The sequence below is a fragment of the Pteronotus mesoamericanus genome, unplaced genomic scaffold, assembly GCF_021234165.1.
Source record: "Pteronotus mesoamericanus isolate MK-2021 breed Mesoamerican mustached bat unplaced genomic scaffold, CSHL_Meso_final contig_101, whole genome shotgun sequence".
Lineage (NCBI taxonomy): Eukaryota > Metazoa > Chordata > Mammalia > Chiroptera > Mormoopidae > Pteronotus > Pteronotus mesoamericanus.
The window spans coordinates 695,146-708,317 of NW_026555001.1; the positions used below are offsets into that span (position 1 = coordinate 695,146).

Below are 13,172 nucleotides of genomic sequence, written 5' to 3' on the forward strand. Positions count from 1 at the left end.
TGTAACTTTGAACAAGGTATGTATCCTCTCTGAGCCTCAGTGTCCCCATACATAAGATGGGGAAAATGTCCCTACCTGTGATGAAAAGGTGACAAATACTCTACCAATGCCAGACACCAAATCCCCACAGGTCCACATGCATTTCTAGACTTTTCTCTGGGGGTTGGTTTGTGCTGAAATAGGGAGAGATGATCAAACATTCAAGATTCCTGGGCAGAAGGGCTCCTGGAACCTCACTGCCACCAGGAGCCGCACCTCAGGCTCTGTGATCCCAAGGATTGGAATCCAGGGAAGGAGAAGCCTGGAGCATGAAACTTGGGGTAGGGTTTTTACTAACAAGAAACACCTTCAGGGCCCAGTTCAATGGCACTATTGCCCCAGCTGAGCCATCCATGGCCTCCTGCACCATGAAATTCCTACATCGCTGACCCTGTGTGCCTGGGTCTCCACCCGAGCACCCCTCACCTGGGAACTGGTTCTGACCCGCCCATTGCTGGTACCACCTCTCTGGGCTGCTCACAGCCGGTGCCCAGCAAGTACCTGAGAAGTAACGGACCGCTCTATACCATCAGGCACCTGATTTGTAGCCAACGTCAGCCACCAGCAACCAGCCTGATAAGGGGATGGCATTTTTAAGCCTTTCTCAACTGGTTACCCAACTGATTCCTCCTGGTCACGGTAACCCTGCGAGGGCAGGTATTACAGCCCTGTCTGACAAACAAGTCAACTGCAGCAAAGAAAGGTGAAGAGGTGATTTGCTCAAAGGCACACAGTGGATATAGCTAGTTGTCGACAGAGCCAGGGCGAGAACCTGAGTCTTCTGACATCCAACCTGGTGCCCATCGCCAGCCAGGATGCCCAGTTATTGCTGGTGTCCACCTGGCTGGTCAGCGCCTGGGCACCACCAGGGGTGACGTATCTTGGACATCGGTCCAGCAGACTCACCCTCCACCCAGCATCTGCTGCCCTACAGCTGCCGCCTGCTCCCGGCACAGGGGGGCCTGCGTGTAATGTGCGGGGCGCGGTGGTGGGAAGCCCCAGCCAGCGCCCACACCTACCTTTGATGACAAACGCCTCTGCCAGCAGCCGCATCTGATACAGGGGCTTATTGTTCACGGACAGGTCATCAATTCCGGCCCGTGCATACATGCTGATGGCATCTCGGTAGGAGCCCTCCACGTAATGCAGCTTGCCCAGGATTAGCATGGCCTCACACATGTACTGTGGCTGAAAGGACAAGGACCGCATTAGTAGGCTCCTGCCCCAGAGCCCCTGCTCCCACCCCCACCAGGTAGGATGAATACCCTCTCACTGAGTCATGACAGTTTGCCTGAGACCCTGCTCAGAAATTTCCTCTTCCTCTAGAAGATGTTCCCTGACCTTTGAGCACATGCCGAGGACTCCCTTCTCTCCACGCCTGCAGTCCATGGCCTACTTATTGAAATTCTCATAGGAGTCCCCAGCTCTTTCATGTGTGTGTCTTATGCACACAGCTATGCTGCAGGCAGTGGGCCTTGTCTTCTCTGTCCTGCAGCCCCCATAGGCTTCAGCCCAAGGTTGGCACTTAGGAGTTCAGGCACTTGTGTGTGTACACACACACACACACACACACACCCCCTCCAAATTATATCAGGCCAAGTTTTATGGGGCCTGATATAATTAGGGGGTACACACACACACACACACACACACACACAATGAGGTGAAAAACCTTGGAAAGTGCCCATGCAGGTGACAGGCCTCAAGCTGAAGGCCCCACACAAAAGCAGGACCTTTGTGGGGAGCACGGCCACATCAGCAGTGTGGGACGTAAGCGGGAAGGAGAGTGAAGGCCTGCTGGGCCACATTTTATAAGAAGCAGGTAATAAAAGCGCACAGTCAAATGCTAAAATTCAAACCTGTTTGATTTGCCTTGCCTTCCTTTTTCAAGAGTTGCTGATGCCCAGATCTTTACCCCATAAAAGGAACCTCAGGCCCTGAGGAGGTCTGGTTGGCCCTGCCCCAGTTCTGGGGCCTTGGACAGGATCTCCCACCTTTTGAGGCTGCTTGCTCTAGCCTGCTGTCTTCATTTCTGTGCTCAGCAGACCCACCACCCCTTTGGCCAGGCTCTGGGCACTGTCCCCACCACACAGCATCGCTTCTGTCCACAAAGCTCCCTGGAGGTTTAGCGCCGGTTCCCACACCAGCCTCTGTCACATAGGAAGGTGCCTCTCCTGACTCCTTGTGGGGAGATCAGACTCCGGGGCACATGTGACAGACCCTGGGGAAGGCTCCACACTCCCCATTATCTACTGCTCTCTCAGAAGCCAAGGGAGAGAAATGGAGCACAGCACAGCCAAATTCTCCTTCCTCATCCACCGGTCTTTTTGGTTTTTGTAAATACACATTCTACCTTGGCCTTTGTTCACACAGGCCCCCTATCTGGAACAGTCTCTGCTTTCTCCCAAGCTATCCAGATTCTCTTCCATGAGGGAGGTGGGACTTTGCTCATGCCCACCTCCTCCTGGAAGTCTCCCTGACTACCAGGGAGCTCCCTTCTACTAAATTCCTACAAGGGCTCTACCAAATGGACCCGTTTGGCTCCTGCAGCCTGATCTGCTGACTATTGATTAACTCTGAAAGGCTGAACTTTTCAAGGGCATTTGCCAGTCTCTCCAGTAGGCCACCCACTCCCTGGGCCCAGGCCATAGATTACACAGCCCCAGGGGCATGCAGCTCACAATCCCTCCAAGACTGGCAACATCTCTGCTTTCTCTCCACTTGGTCTCAAGCCACAGGCACATTTCCTCCCTGCTCGGCCTTGTTTTCCCATTGTGAGGGCAAGATCCTAACGCCCACCCCTCACCTCCCATCATAGCAATGCCAAGAGCATTAATAGGGCAAAGTCCAGAAGAGAGCTTTGAACTTTTCTTTAGAAAGAAGCATGATAAATACAGGGCATGAGTAATTATTAGTATTATCCAGTTCTACCGTAAACAGGGAAAAGAGCAGCTAAGCTCAGAAGGACAAGTTTCGGGGCGCGACGCGATGACAGGGTGGAGCTCTGTGGTTCCTGGTGGACCACGGTTTACACCAGAGCTTCCACCCAGCTGGGGGAAAATTAAGGACAACAATGTGGTGAATGTTTCACAAAGCTAAACCTGTACTATTTAAAAAGCTGCCATTAATCCCAGACACATGTTGGTCTTGTTTTTTTGGTGTCAAGATGTATGTTCTTTTAGGGAGTGACGGTAATAGAAAATAGCACAGCTTTGCTGTTACTTTTTTAATGCCCATATTTGGCAGAACTGAAAGTGGGCTATACTCCGTGGGACCCATGCATCTGAATTTGAGATGTTCTTGGCCTGTCAATCCAGTTGTAGTCAGGGAACCACAAAGCCCTGGCCCTGGCCCAGGGGAAGGATGTTATGCAGGAAGTCACTCAGTCTGGGGAAAAGTCCCTCTGCTGTGGAGCAGGCATGTTACCTAGTCTTCGTGGCTCGGTGTCTCTGTCAACAAAGAGGGAGGAAAGAGCACATGTGAATCCCCAGGTTAGAGGGGAAACAGGTGAGGAAATACTTCACAGAGGCAGAATGGGACTGGTAAGGGCAAGAGCGTCACCATGGCCACTAACATTAATCCAAGTCTCCCTGTCACTGTTTTATCTCCACTCCAGGTGTTGGGGGGCAGTCCCAGGAAGTAGCCAAGAGCACGAGAGCTCAGGATGTGGGGACAAACAGGCATGTACTCAGGTCCTGGACCTGCTACTCTGGTCCTTGGCTAAGTGACCAGCCTCTCCTGGGTCTCAGTCTCTTCACCTGGAAAAAGGGGATACTAGGAAGCACCACTGAGAGGGTCGCTATGCAGCACCCGTGGGATGGTGCAATGGCTGGGCTCAGTGGGTGACAAGTTATGACAAATGGTTCGTTTTCACCGACCTCCACAGAACTAGCTGGGCAGGATCTTAGAGGTCACTGAGAGTAGGTCTCAAACTACCCTGAAGAGGTGCCTCTCCGTTCTCCTCATCCCATCACAGATATCGGGGTACAGGGGAACCCACCTGGGGGTTCACCTGCTGCCAGGAAAAATAACACCCTCCCCAGCCACACCCTGGTCTTTGGGGTAAGACAGAGAATCCCATAAACTACTTTTAATATTCTATTTTGCCTCATCAGCATTATGTTTTTGGCTTTGGCCTGGACAACAGGGACTTTCTCAACATCATCGGTGCCTATGTATGTCTTTGATGAATAAAGCATGGTAGAATTTGCATTTAATAAATGTGATGTGGTAGACAAAACGGTTTTCACAACAATACCTGGGTGTACTATTTGGCCAATACAAAGAATGAGGCATTGGCATGGAGAAAGCTCCAAAGGGAAGTTCTCGGTGCAAAAGAACAGCCTGTCAAATACATATCTTACGACTCTAGTAAGACGAGAAAGCTTTATATGTGTGTATGTGTGTTTGTTAAAAAACAGAGAAAGGAGTGTGGGACACATACCCAATGGTGGCCAGTGCTCAGCGCTGGGCATGGGAATAAGTGTGGGGGCAGGGGTGGCAGACAAGGACTGTGATTTATTATTCAAACTACTTGTTTATGTAGTGGATTTTTTACAATAAGCCAGAACCATCTTTATTTTAAAAATAATTCTTAAATATTTAATGGAGTCTATTGTAAAGAAAAAAATGAAAAGGGTCTTAATGGGAAAACCTTGGGACCCACCGGTCAAGTCCAACACTTTTGATTAGCAGACCAGGAACCGGAGGGCCCGAAAGGTCAGAAACCATGCGCGGGGTCAAGCAGCTATTTTAATCTGACACAAAACCTCCCAGAGCTACAATAATCCCTGTCGAGGACTCGAAAGGCAGTAACCTTAAACTTCCAGTACACTCTCCCTGCGTGGCTTACAGAAAAAGCCAGATGCTTCCCAGTGTGGTGTTCTGGTCCCCATTCTCTGACCCAGTGTAATTGTATAACCTAATTACCCGCCATTCCCCTTCACTCCTGCGTACTGACATATTTTAATGAAATTCTTGTAAGAGGAACCCTTAGATTACACACTGCTCCCTTAGCTTGGAATGCCTTGTCCTATCTCTGAATGTCCACCTCCTTCCCCATTCAAGGTCCAGCTCTCCCCCAAGGGTCCAATTCTAGTGCTACTGCCCCCGAGGCGACTCCTGCCTCACCCTAACGAGTGTTCCCCTCGGACTTGCCTCTGCATGTACACCATGCCCATGGGATGTGTCACAGTCTGTACTGGACATCGTGCTGATACGACTTATCTTTCCAGGAGACCTGCAACCTCCTGCAGGACAGGGTCCATCTGGACTCATCTTTATGGCCCTCAAAGTACATAACACAATGCCTTGCACAAAGTTGGTTGCAATCAAGTGTTTAGGTCAATAAATATATAACTTTAGAACATCTCTTGAAAAATCATATCTTCTCTGGGTCTCTAATGACAGCACAATACCTCTACTATAGCTCAGCATATACTGAAATCTAGAACAGTCTCAAACTTTACTTTGCAATAAATCACCCAGAGAACAGATTAAATGCAGATTCAAATTCAGTTTTTGCATTCCTAACCAGCTTCCAGATCAAACCCAATCTACAGGTGGATGGACTATACTTTGGGTAGTAATGGTCTAGAGAAAGCTGTGATTATGCTTCCCTCTATACCTCCCCTCAGTGCCTGGCATACAGTAGGTGCTCAATAAATGCACTTGGACTTAAACTGGCTTGCCATGTTATTGGGCTCTTTCATCACTGGCCAGCTCTGCACGTCCACCTGTTTCCAACTAGATCTTGGGCTCACTAATGTTTTTGTTCCTTGAGACCCCTAAAGAACACAAGGGATCAGGCACATACTAGGTTAACCAAGCACTGTCTAACAGAAATATAACTTAAGCTGCATGTATAATCTAAGTTTTCTAAGAACATTTACTTGTCACATTAAAAAAGGTAAAAATAGGTAAAATTAATTTTTAATTACATTTTAATACAATTTATCCAAAATATTATAATCTGAACATGTAATCAATGTAAAGAATTAATGATTTTTTATATTCTTTGTTTTGTACTAAGTCTTCAAAATCCAGTGTATGTTTTACACTTATAGTGCACCTCAATTTGGAGTAGCTCGATTTCAAGTGCACATGTGGCTAGTGGCTACTGTCCTGAATAGCACAAGGCCAAACCTAAGAGACACTTGCTGCTCAGGTGACTGAATGACCCAGGAAGACTGACAGCAGATAGCAGGCAGGATAAGAAGGGGGGCCCAGGCTTGAGGAGGCTGACAACTTACTGACAGCTTCCCATGGTTGAGGATACTGCTCAGGTAGTTTCTCGCTTCATTCATCTTCGGCTCATTCTTTTCCAGCAAAGGGATGGAGTCTTTTATCTTGGCATTATTCTCTTTCAAATACTGCTCCAGGAGGGCCTCTGCCAGGAGCAATTTTCCAAAGTCATCTGAAAAACAGGGCAGTGATCCCCTTGAATATGGCAAATGTGGAGACTGGTATATGTCCCTGTGCTGACTCAACCACCCCATCCTAGCATATAAGTGGTCCAGGTTTGAGAAAATCAATAAAGACACTATTTCCATAAACTTAAATAGCCTTAAAGAAAAAACAGGCATTCTACCACTGTACCAGCATAAACCACCCCCCTGGGTTTTGTAGTTTAGCAGTCGGGGAAGAAGAGTTCCTAGGACTTGGGGCAAATTCCCAGAATTCCAGAATTTAAAATGAGGGACAAAGTCACACCCATGCCCCATTGCGGGTAATAAGTTCTTAAACCAAGAAGGAATTTCTCCAAACGACCAAAGAAGAATAAAATGTGAAGCAGTTTAATAATGCATTTTCACATGCTCCCAATTTCCATGTAACCATATTTGGTTTTCTCCACTTTGAAGGTATTTTATTTAACATGACCAGGAGAGAACCTAGGAACCAAGTGAAGAGTTAAGGTGGGAAGCAGGTTTACCCATACAGCAAGGCGATTCCTTGAAGAGGTTTAGTACTGGCACTTTCTGGAGTTCTCTCACAGACATTAGCTTATCTGCAGACCTCACCACCCAGCAGGTGAATTTATATCACTTGGTTTAATTTGCTGCCTCTCCCACCACACTGAAAACTCCAATCTTGTGACCAGTGTATTCCGGCCACCTACAGCCAAAACGGTTTAGGTGGGGATGGGATTCCCGTGTTCAGCGTGCAGGGCCAGAGGTTAAGTGTGCTTTCGTGATAGTCTTGGGCGGCTGTGGTTGATGTGACTGGGTCGTTGACCTTCCCCCTTCAACCAGGGTAAAGGACCAGGACCACCACTCAATAGAGGAGCCCAGTAAATAGCTGCCAAGTGAATAGGATCCTCTTCACCACCAAGGGAGAAAGCCATGAGGCCCAGGGAGTTACATGACAATCCAAAATGTCTCCTGGAGGGTGTGCTTGGTCCCATCTCTTCAGAGAGCTCTTTCTCCTGCCAGGAAAGCATCCTCAGGCTTACCCAGGGATGCCACTAACTCCTCACTCGTGGGACCACTGCGTTTGCTCACAACTTAAAAGTCACTGTCCTAAATTGCATGCCTCTGAAGAAGACTCTCCATCTGTAGGGGAGATTCCAAGCAGAGCACATCCCCAAAGCCCAGATCTCAGAAGACAGTCACAGGAGATTTTCCCCTCCTAGGATGCCAAAGCCTTTTAAAGGATCCTTTGCTATACCTCCCTCATGATTTCTAAAACTAACATTTGAAGGAAATGGCCAGACAAGTACCTGGTTCAAACTATTATCCATTGCTGGGAGAGAAGCTGGTAGGACGTCTATAAAGGCCAATTTAGCAACATATATCAAAATTATTTTTGTATATTCAATTGACTCAGCAATTCTGCTCCTAAGGTGCCCTTGCAGATGTGTAAAGCAACCTACATAGAAGGTCACTCCTGCAGTATTATTTGTAATAGCAGAAAATTAGAGACAACCTGTACACCCATCAACAGGACGCTGATTAAAGCATGGCACATCCATAAAAAGGGAGATCATGCTGTCATAAAGAGGAATGAGGAAGCTCAGTATTTGCTATTATGGAATAAACTCCAAAATAAATTGGTAAGAAAGCAGAGTCCAGAGGTGAACATAATGTGCCCCTGGGTGTTCAGGCACCCATAAAAATACAGGGCCCACAAATAACGCCCCCTTTTTATTACAAAAACATAAGCATATAATTCTGTAACAACAATAGCACACTCAAGCAGACCATATGACACTTTAGGTGAAATGTTCAAACTGCTACCCACCACACTCAATGGCATTACTTCTGCCGGACGCTGTGTGTGAAAGGATACACAAATACCTAATAATCTTGCTGGTTTACTTGGAAAGGGGGCAGAAACGGAGGGAGACTTTTCATCTTTACAGTGGGTACCTTTGGAAGGTACCTTGACCCATGTGGATATATTACCTATTCACAGATAAAAGTTTCAATCAACCCCGGAATGAAAGGCACTCATTCAGCTCAGCCAGAAAAGTTCGGGGTGAGATGCTTCGCAGTGGGTGTCTGAGCAGCAGTCCTGAGAGGTGGGCCTCTAGGCAAGTTGTTCTCCCTCACCTGTTTTGCCTCTATAAAACCGGGGGTGGGGTTAGGAACGTGTTCCTCGCAGGGAACCGCCCCTTCCCAGGCTCTGGGGCTGCTCCCCGCCTTCCGCCCGGGTGTGCGCCAGCGCTCTGCGGCTCTGCGCAGCTAGCTCCCCACCCAGTTCGCAGCAGCAGAGCCTTCCGGCCACCTGGCTCCGCCTCCGCCACCCAATGGCTCCGCCCAGAGCTCCCCTTGGTTTCATCGGCTCCATTCCTTTCATACCGAGAGAAACCAGCTTCCTTCCAGGCAACCCTCAATCTAGAAATACTCCCCAGGGCGCCACCACTCCTCAAAATAATGGGAGTGTCCTCTGAACACTTGCTGCTCAAAGGGTGGTCAGTGGACTGGAACAGGTAGGTCTGTGAGTGTTTGTGACCCCGTCCCTGGAGGTAAGGGCAGAAATTTAGAGTAAACATTCACAAAGTTTGAATAATAGCGTGGCAGAATGATTCTAAATCTGTTGACTCGAATAATAAAAAATTGGAAGGGTAAAAGTTTGTGTACTTTATGAAACTATTGGAGCACATCAGATTGGGAATGTAAAAACATAAAATGGGTCTTTCACAGATCATTTGCACGGCTCTAAACCACGAGTGTGCCTTTTAATAAGAAAGGAGGGAGAAAGAGAAAGGGGGGCTAATATTTCTCAAGGGCCTACTGAGTACCAGGTACTTTACTATATTGTATCATTTAATCAGCACAACGGTAGATCTTATTCCCATTTTATAGATGATAATAAAGACATGCAATGGGTCACAACCCATAACAACATAACACAGCCAAAGAATAATCTGTCTCCCTTGCATCCTATCCTGTGTAGAGCAGAGTTTCTGGTACATTATAAATGAAAAACTTTCTAAGAGCTATAAACAGAAGGGTAAAAGCTAATAGTAATTCCAAGGGCAGGAATGAGAATTGTTTTCATGGTTTTATACCTATAAGCTTCAGACTATTTTGTAAACACTTCAGGTCCTTCTCGAGAGACTTTTTGCCTTCCTCTTCACTGCCCGGCCCCACTCGATCCCTCTGTTTTGTTTAGCAGATAGATACTCAGTAGGTTTTGGGAATTTCTTTTCTTCCTTGCTCAATTCTTCTCCCTGTGCCATTCTTTCTCTCAATCTTCCTATTCTCAGCTGGCCAGTCTATGGTACCGAAGGATATTTTGGAATGAAAAATTCTAGATTTTCAGAATCTAGATTTTTGTTAAATAAGAATCCAGGTAAATAGAGGCTTTCCTGTCCTTCTCCAAAGGTAAACAAATTGTTTTTTATCATCATGTTGTCCAAAATCTGCCCCCTTTCCGGTTTGGGTGAAGCGTTCCAGCCCCCCTGCCCACACCCCAGGAGCACCAGGAAGGCCTTCTAACAGTGAGACAGACTGGGGGCCCAGCCAAGCCCAACTCGGCCCCCTGCCCTTGACAGAGACCAAATGAGGCCACCCCTTAATGGCCACCCAGCCGGCCCACCACCTTGTTTTGAAGACCTCTGTCAGCTGGTCTCCTCTCTGCTCCCACCTCTGTCCAGGCCTCTCTCAGGTGCCAGGTCACAGAGATCCACTTCAAGGATGCCTGCCTCCTCCCGCATCCCCACCTGCAAAAGGTGTTCCCCTCTCCACAACCTGCCAATTTGCTGTCCGGAAACGTGGGTCCAGCCACCAAGCCTGGAGTTAAGACCAGGCCCGTCCTTACTAGGTCACATGGGGTCACAGCGGTCTCCACAGCTGCTCACACCTCACAGGACTGCAGAGGGTTGGAACTTGCCAACCATTGACCGAGGAGGAAGAGGCCAAAAGCAGTGAGAAGCCATCTGCCTCAAACATCCCCTCTAACTCACCTGAAGAAACGCTCAGAACAATCTCCAGTTCAAAAAAAAAAATTTATTCAGTTAAAAAACAAAGGTTGGGGGGAGGGTGGTGGTGAATACAGATTAGGAAAGACTTCAAGATAGAGGGATTCATGAATTCATAAATGGATGCTAATGGTGGATGGACACAAGAGAGTCATTGTCTCTACTACTTTTTGGATGTTTTAGAAATTTTTCATAATAAAGTTTTCTTTTTCCTTAAACACTTGGATGGGGTCTTTCTTTTTACATGAACACACCTCACCACAAACAGCCATACACTGCTCCATCCTGACCACCTCTAAACCGGATGTGAGTCTGAAAGTAAATGTACAAAAAGCAGCAACCACCATCCTCCTGGGTGGGTGGTGGGGAGCAGCCTCCCCAGACAGGAAAAGCCGGTAGGGGCCCCTTCTGAGGGGAGGGTCCTTCCCTCCCACCAGACTAGAGAGAGGCGCCCCCGCCCCCTGCCGTGAAATCTATGTGATCTAGTTTCTGAAGGAAACTCCACAGATACAGCAGGGCCTCAGTCTGTAAAATGGGGTTCAGCTGGGGTATGCGTCCACCCCCCACATACCTTCCTCCCCTTTCCCAAATTATATAAACTGGTGAAGCTTCCAGTCACTGACTGTAAGAGTCTAACAGGCCAGGTGTGTGACTTTTAAGAACCTCCCTCCTGGGTTGCAGAGGGGTCAGCACCAACACCCCTCCCCATCCCAGAAAACAGGCTCTCAATCCCTGCAGTGATTAAGAACTCTGTGGAGAGCCCTGGCTGGGTAGCTCAGTTGGTTAGAGTCATCCTGATAGGCCAAGGTTGCAGGTTTGATCCCTGGTCAGGACACATACAAGAATTAACGAGCGAATGCATAAATAAGTGACACAGCAAATCGATGTTTCTCTCTTCCTTCCTCTTTCTAAGATCAATTGAAAAACAAAACAAAACAAAACAAAAAAAAAACCCCAGGGAGAGAGAACCAAAATGCTCCATGCATGGGCTTTGGGAGGCACTTGTTTTCCTTGCTCATGTGCGTGAGTGCATTTTGGGATACTGTATCCAGATTTAACAGTGGGAAAAAAGTCACTCACAGAACCAAACCCAAAAGTTGGCAGAAGCGCCTCCCCCAGCATCCTTCAGTCTCCCTTGTGCTGGTCAGTTCCCACAGTGAAGCCAAGCCAGGCTTCATATGCCCCACTCTGTCACTAGTGACTTGGTAGTAAGGACTCAGGTTTGGGTACAGGATCTGCCGCATACACATTATGTGACTTCTCTGAGTCCCGGTGTCCCTGTGTTTAAAATGGGGACAACAATTTCTGCCCTTCTCACCGGCTTGTTTACAAAAATTAAAAAATAGAGAAAGCACTTTATACCGTACTATTTGTAAATGATGCCATAGCTTTGTTTCCCAGCAGGGCTTCATAGAATATAGTAAGGTAAGTTTGAGAAATTTGGTATTTATACTTTTCCCTTGGCTTTTACATCACATGCAGGTGAGCATATTAAAGGCCCTGAGAAATCATGCAGTTTAAAACGTCTGTTAATGATTCCATTAAGACCAATTTCTTAACTTGTGTGACTTTCTAAACCCTTTCTTCCTGGGATAGCAATTAATTAACTACTTGGTGTCCCTTGAGACCTCTGAAGACTAGCTTAGGAAATATGGCCCTGTGTGGACTGAGGAGTCCTGGTTCCTGTCTTGGTCCCAGTGTTTCTGGGTAGTGCTAACCTCACTCGGGTTCCTGCACCTGTCCCAGGCCCCAGTGCCCTCTGCTTGGGTCACTTTCCATTCCCCACCCCCTTACCAGACTCACCCCAGCATATCACCCCACATAGGGGAAAGAAGGGAACTTGCAATTTATCTCTTCTTCCCTGAAAAGGGGGGCTCACCAGCTTTTTCTATATATGTACCAGCTCTGGCTACTGCCCCTCACTATAACGCTTAGATCTACCACAAAGATTCAACCCGACTGTCTGTCCCTGCCACGTGGGCCCCCACAGTGTCCTAACCTTTCTCCTCATAGTGCAGACACACTCTGCCCTTCCCAGCACCAGTCAGGGGGGACAGTCCACATTCTGCTACTTCCTGAAACCCTCTCCCCTCCCTCTGAGCTCCACAGTCTAACACACAGGGTCCCTCTGATCACCTCCCTGCCTCCACATCCATTCTGGCAATTCCTCAAGCTGGAATTTCACACTATACATCTTTGAGGTAAGAGTGCAAGTGGTTAAAAGATGTACTGAGAAACCTGGGTTCAAATCCTGACTCTACCACTTATCGGCTGGATGATCAAGACACTTAACTTCTCTGTGCCTCAGTGTCTTTATCTGTAAGTGGGGCAAACAAGAGTACCTGCTTCATGGGGTCATTGGGAAGAATTAATGAAGTGATTAAAGTGCTCAGGACAGTGCCTGGCACAGAGTGAGTACTAGGTAAGTGTTAGTTATTACTATTATTATCATTCCTTCTCCCCCACAGATCCTTCTACAGGCAGCCCTTAAAACTCTATGTCTATGTCTATTTACTCCCTTCCACAGGGCTCTGAAGGGCTCAAAGCTAGAGCTCAGGGAGGGCTCTCCAGGATGAGCTGAAGGCACCAAGGGCAGGATCTGAGATTGGAGACTGGGACAGGGTTTTCCCCCCACTGCCACATCGGGGTGCTTTCCCACCTCAGTGCAGAGCGAGAACCCAGCCTAGCCAAACCAGCCCTACTGCTTAAG

General features: G+C 47.8%; 1 protein-coding gene across 1 annotated transcript in view; it reads right to left on the reverse strand.

The window, feature by feature from the left end:
• Positions 1-13,172, reverse strand: part of TTC7A (tetratricopeptide repeat domain 7A) — a 113,386-nt gene that overhangs the window by 99,172 nt on the left and 1,042 nt on the right. Inside the window, exons 2-3 of the mRNA XM_054566908.1 lie at positions 6,291-6,454; positions 1,059-1,227 (exon numbers count right to left, since the gene is read on the reverse strand). Of these exons, the coding sequence (XP_054422883.1) occupies positions 1,059-1,227; positions 6,291-6,454 (333 nt within the window). The remainder of the gene's footprint in view (positions 1-1,058; positions 1,228-6,290; positions 6,455-13,172) is intronic.